The 23,931-nt window shown below is 41.6% G+C and overlaps 1 protein-coding gene across 1 annotated transcript in view; it reads left to right on the forward strand.

Annotated features, from left to right (window-relative positions):
- Positions 1-19,129: 19,129 nt before the first annotated feature.
- Positions 19,130-23,931, forward strand: part of CPXM2 (carboxypeptidase X, M14 family member 2) — a 98,846-nt gene continuing 94,044 nt past the window's right edge. The window contains exon 1 of the mRNA XM_042460996.1: positions 19,130-19,733. Within this exon, the coding sequence (XP_042316930.1) occupies positions 19,409-19,733 (325 nt within the window). The 5' untranslated portion in view covers positions 19,130-19,408. The remainder of the gene's footprint in view (positions 19,734-23,931) is intronic.

Here is a 23,931-nt window from a genome sequence, read left to right on the forward strand (position 1 = left end):
CCCCCATGTTCCTCCTTGTTCAGACGGGAAAGTTCCTCACTGCCACACAGCCTAACTAAGGCCCCATTCTGACTCACCTATTTGCACTGGATGGAACTGGGCAGATTCAGCCCCCCCCCCCCCCCCCCCCGAATCCCTCCGGAAGCAAGTGCCCACTGCTCAACCAGGGTATTTTTTAACTCTGAATGCCCTCTAAGTTACTGCGGAGAAATCAGTTTAAAATGAAGGTGCCTTTGCTATCATTCAAATTCAGTTCCGCTTTTGTCATAGGTGACATTTCCTGCACCCAATGAGTAATCAGAAATGTGCTTCCCCCTCCTTTTAAAAAAACCAAACAGGCGCCAGTATGCACATATTTTGTCAAATAAGAAACCTCCTGCGTGTGTGTGTGTTGTGGGTATTTGGGTCACTACAGGTTATGGATCTTCCCTTGGCCCCGTTTTCAGCCCCCAAATGCAATCTAATGCCATCTCTGCATCCTCCCTCCTTGCCACCCCAGAATGTCTCGTACATGTGTAATAATAATAATAATAATAATAATAATAATAATAATAATAATAATAAATTAATTCCTCACATCAGAATGCCAGAAAAGGATGGCATGCATTCTTTGCTTTCCCTCACCTACCCCTGAATTCCTTACAGACAGTAGCAAAAGCATTCTGTATCAATTTGCCAAACTGGAAAGAGAAATGTTTCTAACATTCGCATTGTAGCATTCACAAAGAAAAAAAGCCTCCTGCAAAGTGCCGTGCTGCTGGAAGCAAGGAAATGAAAGGGAAAGTGAACTGGCAGGCAACCACATTCTCTCTATATATCTATCTACCTGTAGCAAAAAACATGTGCATGGTCTGTCAAAAATAATTTAAAAAAATAAAAAGAGAGAGAATACTGCCTGGTGGGAGAACCCTCCCTGTGACCTACCCTGAACTTGACCCTTCGTCCTGCTCCTTCCTTCTCCTCCTGCTCCGTTACTCAGATTGCCCTTCATGGCCCCCTTCTTCCCCCCGGCTCCTTCATCCTCCTCCTCCTCCTGCTCCTCCTCCATCACCGATTCTCTTGGCACCCTTTGGCTCCTTCCTTCTCCTGCTCCTGCACTGTTACCCTGATTGCCCTCCATGGCCCTCTTCTCCCCCCCAGCTCCTTCATCCTCCTCCACCTTCTCCGTCACTCTTGGCACCCTTTCTCCAGTTCTGCCCTCTGCCTTAAATCCCTCCCCTGAACTTGCCCCGATCATGATCAAGGGTAAGTTCATATTCGCCAAACCCATTTTTTCCCCAAAAGATACAGCTTTTACCCCAATTCCAAATGACCCATGCTAAGGGGCATTTGCCTCAAAATGGTTGTGGAAGCCTCGGATTTGCTTGTGGGAGGTTTGGGGTGAATATGAACTTCACATGCATAATTCGGTTCCTGATCCGGGGTAAAAGGTAGTCTGAATGGCCCCTAAGACTGGAATCCTGTTGGTGCACTAAGGGGAGTAACTATGCTGATCTAAAGAGCAGCAGTAAGAGGGAAAAGGCTGTGTACATAGTAATAATGAAGGGAGGCAGGCACTGGAGAAAGAGGCTTCTAGGACCTAGCAGTTTTTGCCTGCCTTCTCTCACCACAATTGTGCATCCCTGGATCCAAAGAAGACAAGAAAGCAAGCCAAAAAGATTCTGGCCCAAGTTAGCAATGTCCTGGTTTTTAAAGCAAAGCAATTTTCATATTGAGGATTCCCAGAGAGAGAGAGAGAGAGAGAGAGAGAGAGAGAGAGAGAGACCTTTACTAGAGGTTAAATCCCTGGCTTCCCCATCAACAATAAGTGTGTGTTTGCAGAAATTTCCTATCAATGGCGGAATACAAACCGCCATATAGTACGTCTTCTATACGTACTAGGGTTAGGAAGGGGCGGTGCTTTCGCACCCCCCTAACCCTAGTACGTATAGAATACGTACAAGATGGCGGTGCCCCTTCCACATGGGCGCTGCCATCTTTACGTACTGGATGCATAGCGTCCAGACGTGTCGCGGCGCCTATGACGTCGCGAATGCGCCAGCGGCGCCTCGCGACATCATAGAGGCGCCGCAAAAAGAAGCTCCAAAATGGAGCTTCTTTTTTGCTCTGCGTGGGAGCCGCGCATTTTGGCTGCTGCGGCTCCCGCGCGGAGCAAATGGCACCGGCGGGAAACCGTCACAAAGCAGCAGTCTGTATCCCGCCTATATCTGTATCTATATCTACATCTATATTTATTTGTTGTGCTCTGCATGAAGACATTACTGGTGCTTCATAGTGTGGTGAGTGTGTAAAATAATTCCTATTTACTGAAGCAGGACATATGGGGTGGAGAAGTAGCACATCAGTACAGTTGTCATAGCTGGTCTTGCATTTTGTGTTCTCCTTTCTGAAAGTCCCATTAAGTGAAAATGTTCATAGGAAGCTCTGGATCCACTCTTTCAGAGCAAGTGTGAAAATGATAACATCTGAAGATGAAGACACCATGCTACCTAATGAAAGTGTTCAGAATCTGAAGACAATTTTCCCTCAGAATTTTTGTCAAGCACAAGCATAGTTAAGAAATAACCTCTGCAAGTGCCTCTAGGTGCACAAGATGGATACTATGGCCATGGTTATCCAAGGGGCAGAAGAGCAAGAGGTAGGAAGACAGCAAGTACATGCTTAGTTGATTCTGTCCAAGAAGGACCAAGAGAGATGCTGCTGGTGTGAGTAACAAGGATAGTAGCAGATATCCACAGACAGTTCACCATAGAACACCCGGAGATACCATATGGGAGCACCCGGACACAAAAAGGGGAAAGAAATGAATTAGTGCTAGGAACTTTTAACAGCTCCTCACAAAAAGCATTCTTTACTAAATAATCTGTGAATTAAATAGTGAAGCATGGTATATGTTAAGGAAATGAATCAAGAGGAATCCTACCAAAACTGAAACGTGGAATCCTCTTAATATCACTGAGCTGAAAATATAAATTGCCTGGAGGAAATGCAACATGCAGAAAAATGAAAGACTGAACAAACTGCAACATCCAGTCATAAAGCACTACCACTTAAGCACAATGATGAGCCTGAAGCAGTTTTGTGAATCAGGTATATGAACAATACTAAGAGACTGGACAAGGATATTAAAGTGACGCATACGGTAAATGATAAACTGGCTGCCTTTCCAGGCATGCCAATTATGCTTGTTGAACAACTTCAGAAGTGGCACACTTTTGATGGTTCAGTGGATGAATCTAATCACTGAAGAAGAGCTGGTCAATTTTAGCAGTAGAAGTAAAGTGGCTCAATGCAATGGAATTCAGGGGATTGTAGTTTGTTGTGGTGCCAGAGCTCACTGACAGAGAAGGCTAAATATCACACAAAACACACACAGAGAGAGTATTCCCAGCATTTCATAGCATTGAGCCATGGCAGTTAAAATGGAGTCACACTGGATTATTTATGCATTAAGAATGCATCCATAAAAGTGTGGTGTTGCTGTAGTGCTAAGAGATTTTGTTTTCTGAAGGGAGACATTTACCTAAGCAAGAAGCATAGTATATCGTGGGAAGCCAAGCTTGGTTGCAGTGGGGTGATAACACTTTCCCACACGGAACTAAATGTGGCAAGATACATTTTCCCCCACCTATACTGAACTGGCAAAAGGTATACTTGTCAAAGTCCTAATGTAGATTGGGACCATTTAATGGAATAAGGGACATCCCCCCCCCATTGTTTTCACACTAGGGCAGCAGCTAAGAAACCCAGGAGGCAATGCAGCACATATGAGAGCTATGCTTCTTGTTAGGTTTTCTTTCAAATAAATAACAACAGTTACTCTCCTTCAAATCTGGTTCATAATTCAAGGGGTTCAAAACAATTTTTTTTAAATTGAGAATAGTATTTTAAAGATGCAAATTATGCTGGTTATATATTTTGAGTTGGGATGGAAGAAGGCTGATAGCTGGTCAACCACTGAAGATTTGGAAATCTGCAAGTTGTTACCAAGTTTGGTTTTATATCAATTTTGGGTGCCAAGCGATCAAAAATCATGACCCCTGACTGACCCCATTGCAAGCCGCCATTACCCTAAAAGCGAGCTGACCACGTAGCCAGCCTGCCTTGCTGGACTTAGTCATAGAAAAAGGTAAATTTAAACCTTAAGAAACCAGTTCTGGGAGTTGCCCTACAAGTTTCACAGGCAGCCCAAAGAGAAGAGGACAAAGAAGTAGCCTCTCTCCTAATAAGCGAGTGATTGTATTAACAATTCTGCCATTTAGATATTTGCCTTCACCTGAAAGGTGTCCGACCTCTTCTTTGTGTATCCGTTGTGTAAGTTTCAGCTTAGACAAAAGATAGCCATCAAGACCTTTGTTCACCAGGTAGCCATAGCCTGAGGATACGTTTCACAGTATAAATAGGACCGAGATTTCTGCCCTCGTTGGGCTTGTCGAGCTGAAGTTCCAAACCTCAAAACCTTGCTTGTAGAGCTGCTGCTCCAGGCTTGAGTTCCCCGAGCCTTGGGCTCCTCTGAAATCACTTGAGCTAAGACAATGCTCACTGTCTCTCTCAGGCCTCTAAGTTAGCTTTGCCCACCGGAACTCAGCTCCTAACCACCACGGTCACCGCTTGCTTTCCCCGTTTCCGCGACCGTGTTTCACCATCCACCATCCTTCACATCCGTTGCTTGGAGAAGACTCCTAAGGTAATTATCCCAACGGTGCCTCTATCCTTTCTCCTTTACTCCCAAACTCTCCCCCTCCCTTGCTATAGCATTGAATGTGTGTGTGCATGCATGATCCCTTTTGTTGTGTGGTTTTAATAAATGTTTATATTTTATTGCAACTCATTGGCATTGGAGTCTCTGTTTCTTGGGGTTGGACTAGATGACCTCTGGTGTACACATAGGGACCTGATCCGCTGCGTGCATTGTTAGGACATGCCTCTCGTAAATTTGAGCTAATTAAATTCCCCTAATTTGATCCTTCCTAACAAAGTGCAACCTAGTCTTTCACAACTTCTTTGAATAATGAGCTCTTCTCCACCTCAGTATCTGAGGTTAGCTGTATTCAAAAGTGACAGTTTCATCTGGGGTAGCAATAGATAGCCATACTCCATCCTTTTATAATATCTCCAGCACGAGGCAATTCTAAATCCCTTCTTATTCATGGGATTGTGGAATTGGCACCCAAGGGATATCTGATGGTGCATAGCTACAACAAAAGATATTCCTGCTTAGCAACATTTGGAGAAAGTAGTTCTCTACTGAATGTGTTGGCAGTACATTGAGTAAACATTTATTTCTGTGTTTTGATATTTTTAAATTAGGGAATATAGTAGCATGCACTTCAGAGAATGGTTCTAAATGGTTTGAAGCTGTCCTGAACCTGTAAATGTATGAGATGAATAAAATGAAACAAGTGTCAGAATAACTTTCAAGTCAGGTCTCCAGCCAGATATATGTCCTCTGCTGCAGAAGATTTTTTTCTGGCAAGTCTGTATTGTTTGAGTGGCATTAATTAAGTTAGGTCAGTATGTTGGGCAGCATTCAAGTCCTTGAAGCATACCATTTTACAGATGAATTTGCTTCTCTTGGGATTCCAAAATAGAACCGCTATATCCTTTCAAATATGCCAGAAGAAATGTTAACTGCATTAGCAGCCTTTGTGAACTACCTCACAGACACACTGAACAGTAGAATGTTCCTACTTTCTTACTTGTTTACCAACACATTTTATCTAAAATAACTGTGGGGAAAAGCTACATATAAAAATAGAGTAGGCCTGTGCTGTAAAAATATTCAGTCTACCTGTCCCTCAACTGATTGCTGCAGGCTGATTCAAAACATCTATTATGGACCCTTTCCATCAGGCATTCTGGGCTATTAAAAATAATTGCCCAAATTATGTAATCCTAGCCATCTTGTTCTTTTTTCTTTTTAAAATTCAGATGGTGATGGTATCACCACTGTGCAGGGAAAATTTCAAAGAACCAGGAGAGGCGATTTGTGTTTCCATGGCAATTGGGCTTCTTCCTTATGTACAAGTAAAAAGACAATAGAATGACTCACTTTATAGTTCAAGCAAATTTAAAAGAGGGAACCTACAATGTAATTTCCCCCCCAACAGGGTTGTGTGCACTTCTGAATAACTTGAATGAATTTCAAGGTTAATCTGGGGGAGTAGTGGGTGTAACATATATGCGTCATTTTCCCCTAGAAGAGTTACACTTTTTAAAGTATGGTCTACTACACCTTTATTTTTATGCCACAGTGGGAATCTGCACATGTGAATCACTTTCAGAGCAACAGGAGAAAGTTGAGAAAGGGATTCACTCAAGATTTCCTTTAGCAGTTGTGTTGTTCTATCAGTGTTCACAACATAATGCTAAGCCTGTCCTTGAACTGAGATCTGGGATAAGGAGAGAGCTGCTGTTCCACTCTTCAGTGAGTTGGGCCTCTGCCACGAGGCAGATGGGTTTTAGAGTCCGTGACCTGTTACAGACAGGCCAAAATAAAGCTGCTTCGAGTCACTTTGGAGGTATGGTATTTCAGTGATGCATGCATCCTAAGAGTCCAAAAACTGCACCAAAGCTGCACTGCAGTTCTTAGGACTGGAGTGTGCCTTTGGTGTGGCTTTTGGAATCTTAGGATGCATGCATCATTGAAATACCATACCTCCAAAGTGACTCGAAGCAGCTTTATTTTGGCCTGTCTGTAACAGGCCCTAGTTAGGATCATGGCCAAATGTTAGCAGTTGTCTAGGGGCATGGAAAAATTAATGATATTTTACATTCACGTTGCAGACTGAGGCTAGGAAAAAAATATGAAGGCTGAGGACCAGCTGAAGATGTGCATTGTTCTCTGTTGCTAACCTGCTTTACAGTTCTCATAGCTATTGCAGGAATCAGTGAGACAGCTCATGTTTGCACATTTTGATTTTCTTTCTTTGCTTCTGCACCTAAATTTAGAAGTCCATTTTCCATTGGCCTCACTATGGAGGAAAACTGCTACCCAGCCCAAGGACTCTTCATATATCCAGCAATGGGGAATTTGATTTTCAGTGGAGGGACAGTATCAATAGAGTTTGTTTTAGGGCTCAGTTTTACCATTGGCTGTGAGGGGATGTTGGAACTTTTTTAGCAAAAGAGCTGGCATTCTTCTTTGTGGTGTAGGATCCACTACATCATTTACATAATAAAGCTTAAGCTATAGCTGTAAAGTATGGTCCAAAACACACTGCAGAAATAATCCAGTTTGAGACCACTTCAACTGCCCTGGCTCACTGCTAGAGAATCTTGGGAATTGTAGTTTCCTGTGGCACCAGAGCACTCTGACAGAGAAGGCTAAATGTCACACAAACACTACATTTCCCAGAGTTCCCCAACATTGAGCCAGGGCAGTTAAAGTGGTCTCAAACTGGATTATTTCTGCAGTGTGTTTTAGGCTTGAGTGTTTGGCATGGGAAAAAACCCTTCTTGGAGATGCCTTGTAACTACACCCACTTCTGGAACAAGACACATTCCTTTATTGTTCTGTGGATCTGTTGTTGTCTACCTTCAGGTCATTTCTGACTTATAGTGGCCCTAAGGCGAACTCACCTTGGGATTTTCTTGGCATGTTTCCTTAGAGGAGATTTGCCATAGCCATCCTCTGAGTCTGAGAGAGTGTGACTTGCCCAAGGTCACCCAGTGGGTTTATATGGCTGAGCCGGGAATCGAAACCTGGTCTCCAGAGTTAGTCCAATGCTCAAACCACTAGATCTACTTTGTCCTTTATCTCGTGCCTTCCAAATTCTAAATATGGCCCTTCTTATCGTGAGAACTTCTCATGCCTGCCTACACTGTTTCCAAAATGTTATGGTATGTCCAAAGCAAATATTAAAGAATTATTTTATACTTGGAATAAATAACATTGGAATCAGGCCCTGTTGAATGGCATTCCAGTAGATAAGAAGACATGAGATCATACAGTAGCTTTCCTGTGAAAACCTAATCAGTTTCACCAGGAAAAACAGTGGGGAGAAATTGTTTAAACAGCTGCTCAGCCTTTCTGTTCTCAGAACTTCTAGAAGCAGGAAAGGAAGACCTTGTTTTTCTGAGTCAGGATTTCTTCCTCCATGTTTTTGAGGCAAGCAATACAAACATCAGCATTTGACCACACCTTTGCCTGGTCTATTCTGGAGAGAATACACACCTGCCTGAGAGTTATGATGGTCTCCAGGGTACTCCTCCCTGAGTATGAGGTTTGTGCCAGCTCAAGAAGAGATGGAGTTTTCTTGCTTTAAAATGCCTACTGCCTTTAGGAAACACCAAGAAATCTTCTTTTGCACCTACAGCTTTGTCTCATTTTGAACATCCTTGAATCTGCTTTGGTGAAGTGGTCAGGATCAAGCCCCAGATTGTGATAGCATCACCTTTGCACTTGAGGGGTTGATATCTACAGTATGGAAGCTGATATTATCATGATTTCTGCACAATTTAAAAGCAACCAGAATCAGGATTCTGAGCACACCTAACTCAAACTGGGAGGAAATTCCTACCTCAAGAGTCAAACATTTTTCTTTCCTCGAAGAAATGTGGAAGAGTTCCTCCTGATTTGGGAGGAGGAAGAATAGCTTATTTTTTTTTCAGGGACATGTGGGTTACTGGTAGACACTGAAGGGCTGTACAAACAGTCACAAAGGGCCGGCCTCCAAGCCACACCTTCTTCAACCAGATTGGGGCCACAGCAATTGCATACCATAGCCTGTCCAGGGTGTGAAAAGGAGTTGCAAAAAGCAATAGCCATGGTGCTGCAGCTATATGGTGCTCCTTTGGCACTGCATCATATGGACGCAGCACCGGAAGAACACAGTGACAATGTGTGCCATGTGGAGCAGCACGCTGCATCATGGTGCCCTGGGGGTGGAGCCAGGGCATGCATTGTGAAGATGCTATGCCCTGACTCTGCTCCCCCAGCCGGTCCAAAGTGCCAGTCTGTACAGGGCCTGACTTGACTTAATCTTATGAAGTGGCAAGGGGGCGTGTGTCTCCTTTCCTCTTCTGCTTTTAAAACTTTTTAAAAGAAAAGATCCTGCATTTTCTTACATAAAAACAAAGGCCTGTTACAGACTGCCAAAATAAAGCTGCTTTGAGTCTTTTTGGAGGTATCCTGTTTAAATGATACATGATCCTAAGAGTCCAGAGGTCACGCCAAAGCCACACTCCATTCATAAGCACTGGAGTGCAGCTTTGGTGCAGCTTCTGGATTCTTTGGATGCATGCATCATGTAAACAGCATACCTCCAAAGAGACCCAAAGCAGCTTTATTTTGGCAGTCTGTAACAGGCCAAAGTTCACTCTGCAAAATTGCTTGCAGGGCATGCCTGGACCTCTGTCTGGTGGGAAGTTGAAGAAAATGAAAGCTTCATGGGGCTCCCCACCAGCCACACACATTTCCCAAAATGCTGCAAATTGATGCAATGTGAAATGGCATAACATGGCCACATGCTACTGTAAGCAGTACAGAGCTTTTTAAAATATTATTTAAAAGTTAAGTAAAAATTCAGTTTAAATTATGTCAATCAGCTATATAGAGTATGGAAATGACCTTTTAAGCTTTTGACTCATAACAGCTGGAGGTGGGCTTTTAGGTGCTCAGAATAATGAAGATAAGAGTATTTAATGTTATTTGGACTTTATAAAAGCATGGTCCTGTGCTTGAACACAGATTACTTTGTATTCTTCAAAAACACTTCTAAGGTTTCCCACCTGTGCACTTATAAATTTTGCTCCCATTGACAGCAGGTATAAAAGGTTATTGTGGAAAAGAAAGGAAAGGTGTTTAAAAATGTAATTCCATTTTATTGCTCCAATTTACAGATTTTAAAAAAGTGAGGGACATAAACCTTATGGGGCTTTCAGATCTCTCTTAGTACTATTTTTAGTAATATGTTGTTGTATACAAAGTGTATACAAAGCTTATGTGTTGCTTCCAAGAGTTAATGTAGGTACTCTTTCAGTTTAAATTCTCACTTAGCCAAATGCACTATTGCAGAACTAAACTAAATACAACAGTTTAAAATGCCTTGACAGTTTATGAGGAAATTAAGTATAAACTCTATTCTCTGTTTATGGGCTTCCTTGCCAAATTAACAGACTTCTACATGCTTTTGGGTACATAGGTACTTTATTTTTGTAATGTTTTGGTGAGTGGAGAGTGAGTGTTGAAACAACTCTCTGCTACAAATAGATTACTGTATATATTTGTGTATAAATCTAGAAATTTTAGTCAAAAATTGACTCAAAAAATCCGAGTCCACTTATCCACGGGTCAATGTAAGCACTGTACATTACTTTCATAAAAATAGAAACCATCTCCTAGTGAAATGCAAGGTGTAATCTGTCCTGGAAGCATTAATCTTCCTCTATTCTCACATCCATCCATCCTTCAATGTGAACCCAAACTGTTATGCCGCCTACAATTTTGTAAGTTCTTTGGCATTGTTTTCCTTGGCTTCATCCTTTAGAATATTTGGCCTGAGACACTCTGGCCAAAAGCGGTATGCTGGTGCCGAAACTAGGGTTCCACAGTGTGTGGCAATTGCACGCTCTGGAACCCTAGTTCATACGGGCAGCGGCATCATGGCAGTGTCCTTTCCACATGGGGGCCGCCATGATGATGCTGCCACTGTTGTGGAGCGTCTCCCCATCACTGCATGTTGTGTATATCAGAAATGTGCCAGAAGCCATGCCAAAGCTATGCTCCAGTCCTAAGGACTGGAGTGCAGCTTTGGCACAGCTTCTGGTTTCTTAAGATGCATGTGTCATTTAAACAGCATACCTCCAAAGTGACCTGAAGCAGCTTTATTTTGGCCTGTCTGTACAGGCCTATATATTATTTGTGAAAATTTTCAAGCCATGGATGCTTGAATCTGTGGATAAAAATATCAATGGATATGAAGGGCTGGCTGTACTTTGGTCATCAACGTGTTATTCACTAAGAAAGTCAGCCTATCCATTTTTCTCATCTCACTGACTTTAAGGATCTATTTGATTATGAAGTACATATGTCATGTTGAGGAGATATAATTCTGGCATAAAGGAGTATTGTATTTTGAAGATGTTTATGTACTGTCATGTCAGAATAGCTTTTGGCTTTCATGACCATTCCTCAAGATCCTTATCTGTACCCAAGGTATCTACCTAGGCTCCACCTTATATAGCCCCAATGGACTTTATATAGCCCCAACATACTTGCTACGAAAGGCCTGGTCCTTTCACTATGTATATCCAAGAGCGGGGTTCTGCAAAAGTGGGGTGGGCAACTGCAGAGCAGCGGGGGGGATTTCACACCTAAAATCTAATTATTCCCAGTTAGAGCTAATTCCTAGTTCGATTTACAATAGACCGATGGTGTCTGTTATATTCTTATGAGTTAGAATTGTTTGCTGAATATGACATTAATGTAAATCTCCTTGATTGAATGGATTTACTCTAGTCAGGACTAAACATTGGATTTAGGTCTTTGGGATTTGTAGTTCTTCATATGAATAGGTAGACTATTCAAACAATTGAAAAGACTGAACCTAAAACAAGTCTATCATTGGATTTTCTTGGTACGTTTCTTCAGAGGGGGTTTGCCATTGCCATCCTGTGAGGCTGAGAGGGTGTGACTTGTCCAAGTGATTTTTTTTAACTGTATGTAAAGTTATGTAATGTAACAGGTCATATAGTATTTCAGCAAATAAACCTTCCTGTTTCTCCATTCCTTACATATTCATGTGAGAAATACAGTCAAATACAACAAAATCCAAAATCCACAAAGCAATGATATTTTTTGTGGGTTTTTGGGCTATGTGGCCATGTTCTAGAAGAGTTTCTTCCTGATGTTTCACCAGTATTTGTGGCTGGCATCTTCAGAGAATGCTTGCCTGGAAAGGAAATTGTGTGACCTGAGAAGGCAGGAGTGATTTGCATGTGTATTGTTCTGTTGCTAATGGCAGGACTCGGAGTGGGAGGGTCTGCAAAAGAGGATTAGTGTCTGCTTGATTAGTGCTCATTGTCTTCATCAGGCAGAAATGTTTAAAATCATACAAGAGGAGAATCTCCATCTGTCCCTAGTCATCATATGGCCAAGGAGGAGAGTGGCCCCTATGTGCATTAAAATCCCTCAATACCATCTTAAATAACAGCAGAGTAACATCTGAAACAAAATGTTTAAGCCTGTGACTCTAACATCATCACCTCCTGTATGATTTTTAACATCTCTGCCTGATGGGAAAAAAAAACAGTGAACCTTTGAAAGTTTGCATGATGTATTTTATCTTTGGAGTTGGCCCAATAAAGGTGTCACTGCTCTGTAGTTTTTGAGTTTTGTTGTATTCTGTACAGCCACACATTAATACAGGACTGAGGAAACAGTTTCCACAGCCCTCTCACATTCATTTTTTTCAAATGGCAGAAAACACCCTAGGGACCATGGTAGTTTTTTTCTTTTAAAAAAGAAAGTAAAAAAATTGGGGAGCATGGTATGGTATGGGAGGGGGTATTGCGGCCCGCTATCTCTGTCCTTTGTCTACCCCTAGTGTAACAGCAGAAGCAAAATTTCTTAATTCTAGAGAACAGTCTTGGGCAGAGGCCAGACCAGCAGGCCTTAGCAATTTGCATTATTTATTTAATTTGTATCCTATCTTTCTTCCAATACAGGGCTCAAGGTGGCTCACAATATAAGACAAAACAAAATACAAAGTAAAACAATGGGTAATACAAAAGTTAAAAATTAAACAATCATATGAAAAACATTAATTTCAAAGGACCTTATCGCATGGGGAAAATTGGAAGGGTAAACTGGTCAGAACCCAAGCTTATCCAGGGCATTAGGCACAATTTTGCAATTGATTATCATATGCAGCTGCATGCAAACAGCTTAGAACCCAAACAGAAAGTGACATTAATCAGGGAGTAGGCATTTTTTGAAGAATACCATGTTTTCATTTCCAGTTCATTCCCCAATTCGCTGTGTTTGCACAATTGCTGTAATCTGAAAACCATCTGCAGGATTCTCCCTGTTCATAGATTTCCCATGGCTCTTTTGTTGTGCCGAGGAGAGGGAGGCAGCCTTGTTCTTAAAGGGACACACACACACACAAAACACTTCTTTCCCTTGCACAGCTGGTCTCCTCCTCTTGCAGCTTCTGAAAGGGAACAGCTGATTTTGACCCTTGCTGAAATCAGGCAGTTTTATGGACCAGCCACATGCTCCTTCTCTCTAGTGTGTGTGTGGTTTGTGTTGTTTTATGGGAGTTTGCAAATGGAAACTTCAGCCTTCCTTCCTCTGAAACAGCTTCTGGGGCAAAGAGTATTTTCCTCCCTGGTTTCCCTTCCCTCTTCGGAGCATGTGTGTGTATCAACTTGTGGAAATGACAGTTTTGAGCATGTGCAAAAAAGTTATTTTTTTGCACATGCTCAAAACTGTCATTTCCAAGCAATCAACAGGATTTGTCCACATCTGTCTGAAACCCAAATTCACTTTTTGCCCACTTTCTCGTATAAGTAATGTGCTTTTAACCCATAGTTGTGCTCTGTGTGTGATAATCATTAGTGAATTTGCTTGCTTTTCTGAGATGACAACACTTTAACCATTTTTAGGATGGAAGCACATTTTTGGGATGGAAGGTCCCTGTGTGATAAGGTCCAAAGTGTTTTTAAAAGGCCATTTAATAATAATAATAATAATAATAATAATAATAATAATAAATGCACTACTCAGTTGAAAGACCTTCTCCAGCATACAGGCCTGGGCAGATAAGGTGGGGAAGACAACCTAGCCTCCCATGGGAGTGAATTTGACAGTCTGGGAGCCACCACTAAGAACATGCTTGTGATGGTGACGGGATTGAGAGAAAGCTCTCCCATGATCTTACCATTTGAGCAGGCTCATATTGGGAGACACAGTCTTTCAAGATTGTTTGAGATTGTTCAAAACTCTGCTTCCAATTGGCTCTGACAATAGATACAAATTTACAAAGAAACAAATTTCTATAAATATCGTCTGGCATGATTTATGGCTTGTCTTCAGTTTTTTCCTCAAAGTTATGGGGTTTGTAGCTTAGGCCAGGGCCATCTGGACCTCTGGAGCTACCATGGCTAAATGCTATGGAATTTTGGGATTTGTAATTTGTTATGGCACCAGAGCTCTATGACAGAGAGGGCTAAATGTCTCACAAAACTACAATTCCCAGAATTCCATAGCATTGAGCCATGGCAGTTAAAGAGATGTCCAACCACATTATTTCTGTAGTGCAGATGCAGCCTGAGTGCCGCCAGTACAGTGTCCTTCCTTCTCAGGTGTGAAAAAAGAATGCCAGGCTAGCTTGTACTCTAGGCTTATTTGGAAAAGAATCTGAGACTACATTCCTGTTTCACGGTATTACAACACAACCTTTTGAGCCTATTGCTTTAGGAAGCTGAGGGTTAAAAACTGTTCCAAGTAACACACAGGAAAGAGCTGTAGAATGGAAGTGTGGTGCCAAGTAGCCATTCCAGCACTTGTGCTGGCCCTGTTAAACATTTTCTTTCCCAGCATACCATTTCATGCTCCAAAAGAGACAAATACGCAGTACCCCCAGTCAGCTAAGGAGGAAGAGAAATTGCTTTGCGTCCTTTGATGTTTCTTTTTTACTGGCAGGAATATGTAAAATTGAGGGAATCAGGAGTGTTTGCCAAATGCATACATTTTTTCTGTCCTGTCCTTTTATTTTATTTTTGCTAGATGTTATGGGACTGCCATTTCTATCATTCCTCTCCACTGGCTATATGGTTATGGATTATACGAGTTGTGATCCAACAACATCTGGAGGGCTGCAAATTGTCAACTCATGTTTCATATATAAGTATAGTATAGCTTACTGTGAGTGCTGAAAATGCCCTGAAGTATTCAGTTTTCCATCCAAAGTGTAGGCTGAACATGCTTGGATTGGAAGGTCTGTGTGCATGAATATGCCCAGTGATACATGTAGAGGAACATTAGAGTCAGTAAGGCATAGGCTATTTTTGAAGCAGGAATCTGAGTTCATTGATGAAACATTCAAAATTCATGCAGATTATTATTATTATTATTATTATTATTATTATTATTATTATTATTATTAACCTTTATTTATAAAGCGCTGTAAATTTACACAGCGCTGTACATACAATCTTTTTAATTAGACGGTTCCCTGCTCTCAGGCTTACAATCTAAAAAGGCATGACATAAAAGGAGAAGGGAAAGGTGGTGGGGCTAGTAGGCTAATACATATAAAGTACATAGCAATACAGGAAATGGTTCGATAAAACAGGCATCAAAAGAACATCAAAAAGCAAGTGACAATTATGCAATGCCTGGGAACGCTTCTCTGAACAGGATGGTCTTCAACTCTGTTTTGAAGCTGGTTAAAGAAGTGATGGCCCTTGCTCGGGGGGGAAGAAGGTTCCAGGAGTGAGGGGCAGCAAGTGAAAAGGGGCGAATCCGAGATGGGGCAGACCACAGCCAAGGCTTGTAGATTCTTTTTGTACAATATTGCTAAAATCTGACCATATCTCAGGTATATACATGAATCAGAAAGCCAATAGAATCATAGAGTTGGAAGAGACCACAAGGGTCATCCATTCCAACCCCTTGTCATGAAAGAATGCACAATCAAAGCATACCCTGCACAGATGGTCATCCAGCCTCTCTTTAAAAAACCCCAAAGAAGAAATCTCAATCACCCAGCAAGGCAGCATTTAGAGTGTTGAACAGCTTTTACAAGTAGAAGTTCCTCCTACTTCATTTTGCTCTTTAGCTTTTCTGATTTTCTCCCTACACAGGTTAGCTATTCAGTTGAATTTCTCTGGTGATTTCCATTTATTGCACATGTCCCTTTTAAATCTCAGCTCAGTCGAAAGTTCTTTAGATATCCATCCTAGTTTCTTTGGACACCTCCTATTTTTCCTCCTTATTGAAATTGTTTGAAATTGTGCCTTCAGTATCTCTTTTTAAAGAAACTTCCATCCACCATGAACTCCCTTCCCTTTTGGTATTTTGTATAGATGTATTTTTCTTTCATTTTTGCATTTGGTAAACACATGTGAAACACAACAAACATTCATCTTCATGTTGCTGTCCCCTACCACAGAGCTGGTAGAAATATGAGAACTGAACCAGATGATTCCCTTATGAATTTCATTTCCAGGAAAAAAAAGAGAGGATCAGCCTTGCATACAGATGCATTTTTCTCTTTCATGTTTTTGAGTTTTTGCTATATATATGCGTCAAGGAGCTGCTTTCAAGATCTCTCCAGCTGGCAATGACTTCCTTGAATAGTGTCAGGTGACTCTGTACAGCCAATAATGTCCTGTGCTTAAATTACAGTATGCTGAAGTCCAACATAACTATAACACAAACTTATGGTGAAAAAAAGTTAAATAATTAGGGAACATGTAAGTTCAGGATAGTTATGCAATTAAAGATTGACATTGCATGATTATATTGCAAGACTTAAACCTTAGGAGGTGTGTTTGTTGTTGTGTAGCCTCCAAGCCATTTCTGATTTATGGCACACCTAAGGTGAACATACCATGGGATTTTCTTGGCAAGATTTGTCTGGGGAAAGTTTGATATTGCCTTTATCTGATTCTGAGAGCATGTGACATGCCCAAGGTAACCCTGTGGGTTTCATGGCTGAGCTAGGAATCAAACCCTGGTCTCCAGAGTTATAGTCCAGCACTGAAACTACTATGCTATGGCCCGGTACACATGGGCAGTGAAATGCCACCCCTCTTTGCTGCACAGCTGTGCAGTAGCATCTACATGTGGCTGCATAGATGTGCACTCAAAAAGGAGCTGCTCTAGGCAGCTCCTTTTTTGCACTGTCATAAGGGTTACGACACAGCCCTATAATGTCACTTCTGTCTACAGGTGTCTGTACGCAGCGCCACAGCTGTGGCACCTGTTGTGTGGACGGGTGTGCATACCTGTGACATCACTAGGGCTGGGCACATCTGGATGCTTAGCCCTATCGAGCCCTAACATCGCCACAATGTGCCCGTCTGTACTGGGCCTCTGCTAGCATATTCCAGAGTAATGTCACTAAAAATATCAGACATATTTGTAGGTGTGGGTGTGTGAATGAAAATATAGGTTGGCATCTTGTTTGTGAGTTATGATGGCATAAATTAGTCTTACACCATCGTAACTCACTTTTTCCTATAATTGTGGTGATTTTTCTACTGATCATGCAATGACCAACCTCCTCCAAGCCATATTTTCTGAGGTGAACCCCCCTTCAACATCACAATTTCCTGGTTGGTTGAATGATGGAGGGGGCTGTGGAAAGTGGCTTCAGCTTTCCATAACTGGATGGACAGTGATGGCATTATATATGGGAACCTCAGGAGGATTCTAGGAGAATCCTTTGGATTCCTTCCAATCATAGGAAGATTGCTGCTTGTCTCCTGGCACCCTCATTACTCACTGTCCAGGAAACCACCTTGTGTGGGGAGGGTACTACTGAGAAAAAGTAGGTGGGAGGGGGGCTAGATGGGAGAAATATCATAGCCATGTATTCTAGCCACATCTCTGGATCCAGGATCTTGGCCGCAGCTTGATTTTTGGCAGTCGCAAGTGAGTGTGGTGTTGTGATTTCAGTGTTGGATTATGACTCTGGAAACCAGGGTTTTGATCCTTGCTCAGCCAAAGATATTTTACAGGCTTTATCTCATATTTCTTCTTTTGAAAACTTAAGAAGTGGAAACACTTGTGATATCAAAATGAAAGCTTTGGGTGACAGAGCTATTGTCCAGAACCACAGGATAAAAAGGAGAATAAAATGTAATGGAAGTGATCCAAAACAGAGCAGTGTGCAAACAGCCTCTGAACATTTTCCATCTCATATGTGGACAGAAAAATTCTCCACTGAGATTTTCCAACAGTTTCACTGAAGTGTGTGTCACTTCTGTTCTTTCTCCATTCACTGGCAGTGACAACAGCAGCAACAACTCTTTTGGTCTCATGGCCACCGTCCATCATAATGCATCAGACCTAGCATCATTCCAGGACATTGTAGCACTGGAATATGGCTGCCAAAAACAATTATAATCAATAAATGAAGAAAAGCAATACAGAATATTCAGAGAAAAATATTGCAATGTACCACTCTGGCCTTGCATATGTGTGTGTGTGTGTGTGTGTGTGTGTGAGAGAGAGAGAGAGAGAGAGAGAGAGAGAGAGAGAGCATGTGGACAGGAGAACAAAATATCAGGTTTTCCCACTGGGGAAAAAACAGATTTCTGTAGCTGAGCTCTAAAAATAATAAACAGAATAAAAGATATGGATATAAATCTAGAACAGAAAGAGCTGGGGTGTGATGCTATTTAGGGCCAATAGAGACAGGCCAAAATAAAGCTGCTTTGGGTCACTTTGGAGGTATGCTGTTTCAATGATGCATGTATCCTAAGAGGTCAGCTAAAGCTACACTCCTGTCCTAAGGACTGGAGTGCAGCTTTGGTGCAGCTTCTGGCCTCTTAGGATGCATACATCCTTGAAACAGCATACCTCCAAAGTGACCCGAAGCAGCTTTATTTTGGCCTGTCTGTATGGGCCCAATGCCTAATATCCTGATATTAACCTCTTGATTGCTGCAAGGGTTTCAAGGGGGCAATGCAAAATATAAAGTTTCTATGGTCTTGAAAGCCTGCACCTGTTTTCTATCAAGTGCTGGAGGAGGAGAAGGAATTTTTAGAAGCATGTTTTCCTCTCCTTTTCATGGAATCTGAAAGCTATCTTAATATTCTGTAGTGGGGAGGGAAAAGAACCCAAACCACAGGAGAAAACATTTTCTCTTTCCTCACTTTCATCTGAACATATTATCCAGCACATAGTCCCAGAAGGAGAAAAGATGCATTTGGTAAAGGGATTTGGAGAAGCAGTCCTGCGTCCAATTTCTAATTCCTTTGAATAAACAGCAGTGTTCAGACTCAGCATTCTATCAGTGCTCAGACGAAAGCACCATACATTTTGTAAGCCAAGAGTTTGATTAAAGTTTTAATGGGGAGCATGGAAAGGTGGGGAAAGAAGAGGAAGAAGGGAGGAACTGCAGAGACTTGGGCCAGAGAATCCCACCTGCCAAGTGCTGGCTCTCTTCTCTCCTATATGTCTGCATATATGTCTGGCCAGGGAGCCCTAGTGATCACATGAAGCTCAAGCAACAGTCTCCCTCCCTCTATTTCCAGTCCTCACTCCCACTTCATTACTTGCAACTTTGCAAACTCGTCCAAAGCAGAAGCATTTATCCCAGACTCTGCTCTTGATCTTGGGACATACTAACAGCCAAGTTCTCTGTTTTTAACTTGCTGCTGAAACTAGACTGAATATTCACAGAGGAGCTTTTTTGGTACAATAAAAGTAACTTTTTTTCTTTTGAATATGAGTCCTCTTTTGAAGAAAGTCTCTGGTGCTCAGGTCTGTCTTGTGCTCTGTGTTTTTGATTTGACACTGCTTGGGGATACAATTTGGGGTCTCCCTATGGAAGACCAGGATTATTACCTACAGGAAATTATCAACAGGGGTCATTATTATTCCTTCCCGGATCCTGATGAGGAATTTTCACCTTTCACAGAACAACCAAGGGAAGAAGAAATGGAGCCTCCTGCAGAGACTGAAGAACCCCCAAGATCCAGAACAGATAAGAAGCAGTTCAAAACAAAGAAAGCCAACAAAAAAGAGAAATCCAGTTTGGAGTCCCCATCAGGTAACTTTTTTCTTTCACTTCCAAACTTTGAAATTCCAGATTGTGAATATCCTCAGGATAAAAGGAAAGGGAAGGGGGAGGGGGGATAGAAAAAGGACAAGCTACGCTGCAAATGACGTTAAACACCCTCGTACTAACAGCAGCTGTTAAATTAATAGAGTTAGTGATCATGATGGTGAGAAAATCTAAATTTATCCAGAATCCATTATTTTGGCAAGGCACAAAATTACTTCTCCTTCGTTTCTCTCTTCATCTAAATTTAAGAAAATATTCTTAATACGAGTTATGCAGCCTGTGCACAGGCTTTTCCCTTCTTAATTGCAGGTGACATCTGAATTTATTTGCTTTTTAAATAGTCATACTAAAACCAAAGATAGAGGTGGCCTGTGTTCTGTGCTCAGACTGCAATCTGTTTTTGGGACAGACTGTGAATTATGGTTAGACTTCAGAGCAAAGGCTTCCAAAAAGCCAAAACTAATTAATAAGATATTAAGGGATGGCACATTTTATTTTGATTTTGTTGAACCAATATGTATTGTTTTAAACTCTGCTCTTGATTGTATCCTGTCCTTAAATCTTTAGCTATAGGACAGAATATATGTCTTCTAAAAATGAAATGAAATAGTTTAAATTAAATTATTTCCTTTGAGAAAATAATTAATATAATCCAGTGGAGAGTATGACTGCTCCTATTTGGCTTCAGCAAATCTGTATCTGCTGCTACTGCTTAAGTATAAGTGGCTTATCTGCATTGAATTGTAATCAGAGCATGAAGGCAGCAGAAATATGATTATTTGTCCAGACATGTTCCAGGCACCTTGTGGTTTATGCCTGCATGGAGATTTGAGCAAGGTTTTAGTCACTTCAAGGTCCAGATTTTGGGACCAGCTCAAGACATCTTGCCGCCTGAGGAACAAATGGTGTCCTCCCTCCAAGTCATGGTTCATAGGCATCAAGGCTGATCACGTAATTTTTGACATCTGTGGTGGAAAACACAGATGTCAAAAACTTCACTTTTCTCTCTTTCTGATAGGAACAATACAGTGATATTAAATTAAATAACATAAAATGTGCCACCTGAGATGGTGGCCTCATCTGGGTAATGATAAAGGTAACCATTTGCCTTCTTTCTACAAAGACCCAAGATGTGAGGATAAAGTCTTATCCGTCTGCTAAAGGGTGCCTCACAAAATTACAAATCCTGGGATTCTATAGGATGGAACCATGGCAGTTAAAGTGGCGTGAAACTACATTATTTCTACAATGTAGATGTACCCTTAGCCTGATCCAATCTTGCCTCACTGTAATGTAGCCATGGGATTGTTGTTTTTCCTCACCTTTGTGTGTCCTTATGAAGTATCTGATTTGGGCTACAGTATAGAAATCTTAGGGATGCAGTGGCTTAGTGGTTAAGACACTAATTTTGATGACTGGAAGATTGGAAGGTTGGCAGTTTGATGCCTGAGTGCTGCATGATGGGGTGAGTTCCAGCTTCTGCCAACCTAGCAGTTTGAAAGCACGCAAATGCAAGTAGATTAATAGGTACCACTTTGGTGAGAAGGTAACAGTGTTTGGTGCAGTCATGCTGCCCCCATGACCACCAGAGTAGTCCTCGTACAACTCTGGCTTTTCAGCTTAGTAACAGAGATGAGCACTGTCCCCTACAGTCAGTTATTAATGTCTAGGGACTACCTTTACCCACTCACAGAAGACTTAGGTTGAATTCTAGGTGAGCTGTTCTTACTATATTAATTCCTTTATGCAAAGGTTGCCTAGGGGATTAATTTAACTGAAAATAAAGCTTGTTGCGGGTGGGGAGCTTCCAAAATTCTACAGCCAACATGAAAAAATTTCCATAGCAAACAATGGTGTATGGCTTTCTGGGAGCCGTAGTACCAAAAAGTATTGTTTCCAAGCTCTGGCCAAAGGCAGAAAAATAGAACAAATAGAGTTAGCAATAATTAACCTTGATTTACAGCTAAGAAATTAGCTGTAGGGTTAATTGTCTCTCTCTGTAACACAGCATCCAATAAAAAGTTGATACAGTGTATGGAAGACAATTTAACTGGCATATTGCTTTCATCTCACTTTAGCTGAATGGGGCTAAAGGCATGTTGGATTAATTAGGTGTTTGTAGCAAACAATCAGTTGGCTGGGTCTGAGCTGGAAGGAAGGAAAGCCAAGGGATAAGAATTAGGAACATGTGATCTGCCCTTTGGCTGAGCAGCTGGTGTGAATCAGTGGTTGCTTTGAATCAAGAGTTGGAACCAAAATTCATAACAGTCTGAAAGCTACAGCCGCTTACATATGACACACACTTTTGATTAATCTAAGCTAATGGGAATGGAGAGTTCAAATGCAGCTGTTTCCAGCACCGTGACAGCAAAGAGAGGACACACTTTCTTCCACTTCTGTTGTTTTAAAGTGGAAATTGATTATGACAGAGCAATTCAGAGTTTTGTTTCACATAAAAAAGGCATGCAAATCCTAAAATATGAACTGGCAGAACCACACCCTTATACCTTCCAACCAATTAAATGTTGACAGTATCACTGTACAAACAAGAAATGCCCAAATGTCCTCTGGGGCAGTGCTACTCAGAGGGCTGGTCCTTAGACTGGTGTTAATCCCTGAATCATTGGCTGCTGGGCCCTGGTAAGTTTCCAGGAAAGAAAGAAACAACTGCAGCCAAGGGGCACAAATATGGTACCACTATGGCACACTGGGGGGTGGGGGTGGGGTGTGTGGAGTCCTGCTAGTCTCTTAAATCAGATATCTTGAGATGTGCTGTTCTGGAGCACATACTTCATATGATAGTTTGCTGTTAGAGTGTTGGACTAGAACTTGGGAGATGCAGGTTCAAGTTCAAGCTCATTGAGTGACCTTGATCCAGTTACTCTGTCTCAGCCTAGCTTACTGTGCAGGGTTATTAGGAAGATGAAGTAGGGAGGAAGAGTATTTTGAACTCAATGGAGGAAAAGTGGAAAATATGTAACTACTGTTGTTGTTGTTTTCATTGTTGTGTGCCTTCAAGTCATTTCCAATTTATGGTGACCCTAAGGCAAACTTATCATGGGTTTTTCTTGGCAAGATTTGTTAAGAGGAGGTTTAAGAGGAGGTTAAGAGGACAGACCACTGCCTTCCCCTGAGGTTAAGAGCATGTGACTTGTCCAAGTTCATCCAGTGGATGTTATGGTTGAGCTGGGAATCAAACCCTATTTCCCATACCAAAACATTTCCTGGAGGGGTTTCCAACCTTCTGGAGCAGGTTTGGGGGGTTGTGCTTGGGAAGGGGTGAAGGTGTGTGAGGAAATTGCACACCCCTTCTACACGCTTGTGCTGGATTTTATTTCTGATCAGCAGGACACGGCTCCATACTTATAGTCACCCATAGTATTTAGCCATTGGTGTGGAGAATCCATTCCAGGGTTAAGACCAAATTTTAGATGAGGTATCCAAGAGATAACCAATCCTATACCCAAAATAGGTTCAGCACATTGGATGAGTGGTTTTAAATCCAGAACAAATCCTGGCTTCAGTGCACCATTGACATTGGTGCCACCAGCCTTTACTGACATGATACTGCCAGGACTGAGAGGGTTCTTGGCAAGATACCTTGTGGAGATCTCCCTTTACTCCTTCAGCTTCTCTGCACCTTACATACCTATGCTTGCTTATTCCCATCTCTAATTAAAAGTAAGAAAAAGGAACAGTTCCTTTCCTTTCCACCACCTGCCAAAGGGTGGTCGGGAAGTGTGTGTGTATGCTTTATTTGGGGGAGACCCATTTGTTCTTCCCTCTTTTTTAACAAGGTGTATGGAAAAAGATCAAATGGGACCTAGAAGCTCTTCAGTGGGCTGGCCATCTTCCATAACAGTGGGGTAGGGCTTAAGCTGTAGTTTTACCTTCAGATAGTGTTTTTTAAAGTTTAAATTAAAACCTGGACATAGTAACTGCCAGCCTCTACAGAGCAGGGAAATGAAAATGTCAGATGCAACTACATTTGCTCCACAATAGCTAACCCTCCTGCCATGAAAAGGGGGGTGGGCATAGGGATTCATTTTTATTTTATTTTATTGTAACCTTGATATATTTTATATTTGTAACCTGCTCGGATTCTCCGTGATAGGGCGGGCTAGAAATAAATCTATTATTATTATTATTATTATTATTATTATTATTATTATTATTATTATTA

Source organism: Sceloporus undulatus, chromosome 3 (genome assembly GCF_019175285.1).
Source record: "Sceloporus undulatus isolate JIND9_A2432 ecotype Alabama chromosome 3, SceUnd_v1.1, whole genome shotgun sequence".
Lineage (NCBI taxonomy): Eukaryota > Metazoa > Chordata > Lepidosauria > Squamata > Phrynosomatidae > Sceloporus > Sceloporus undulatus.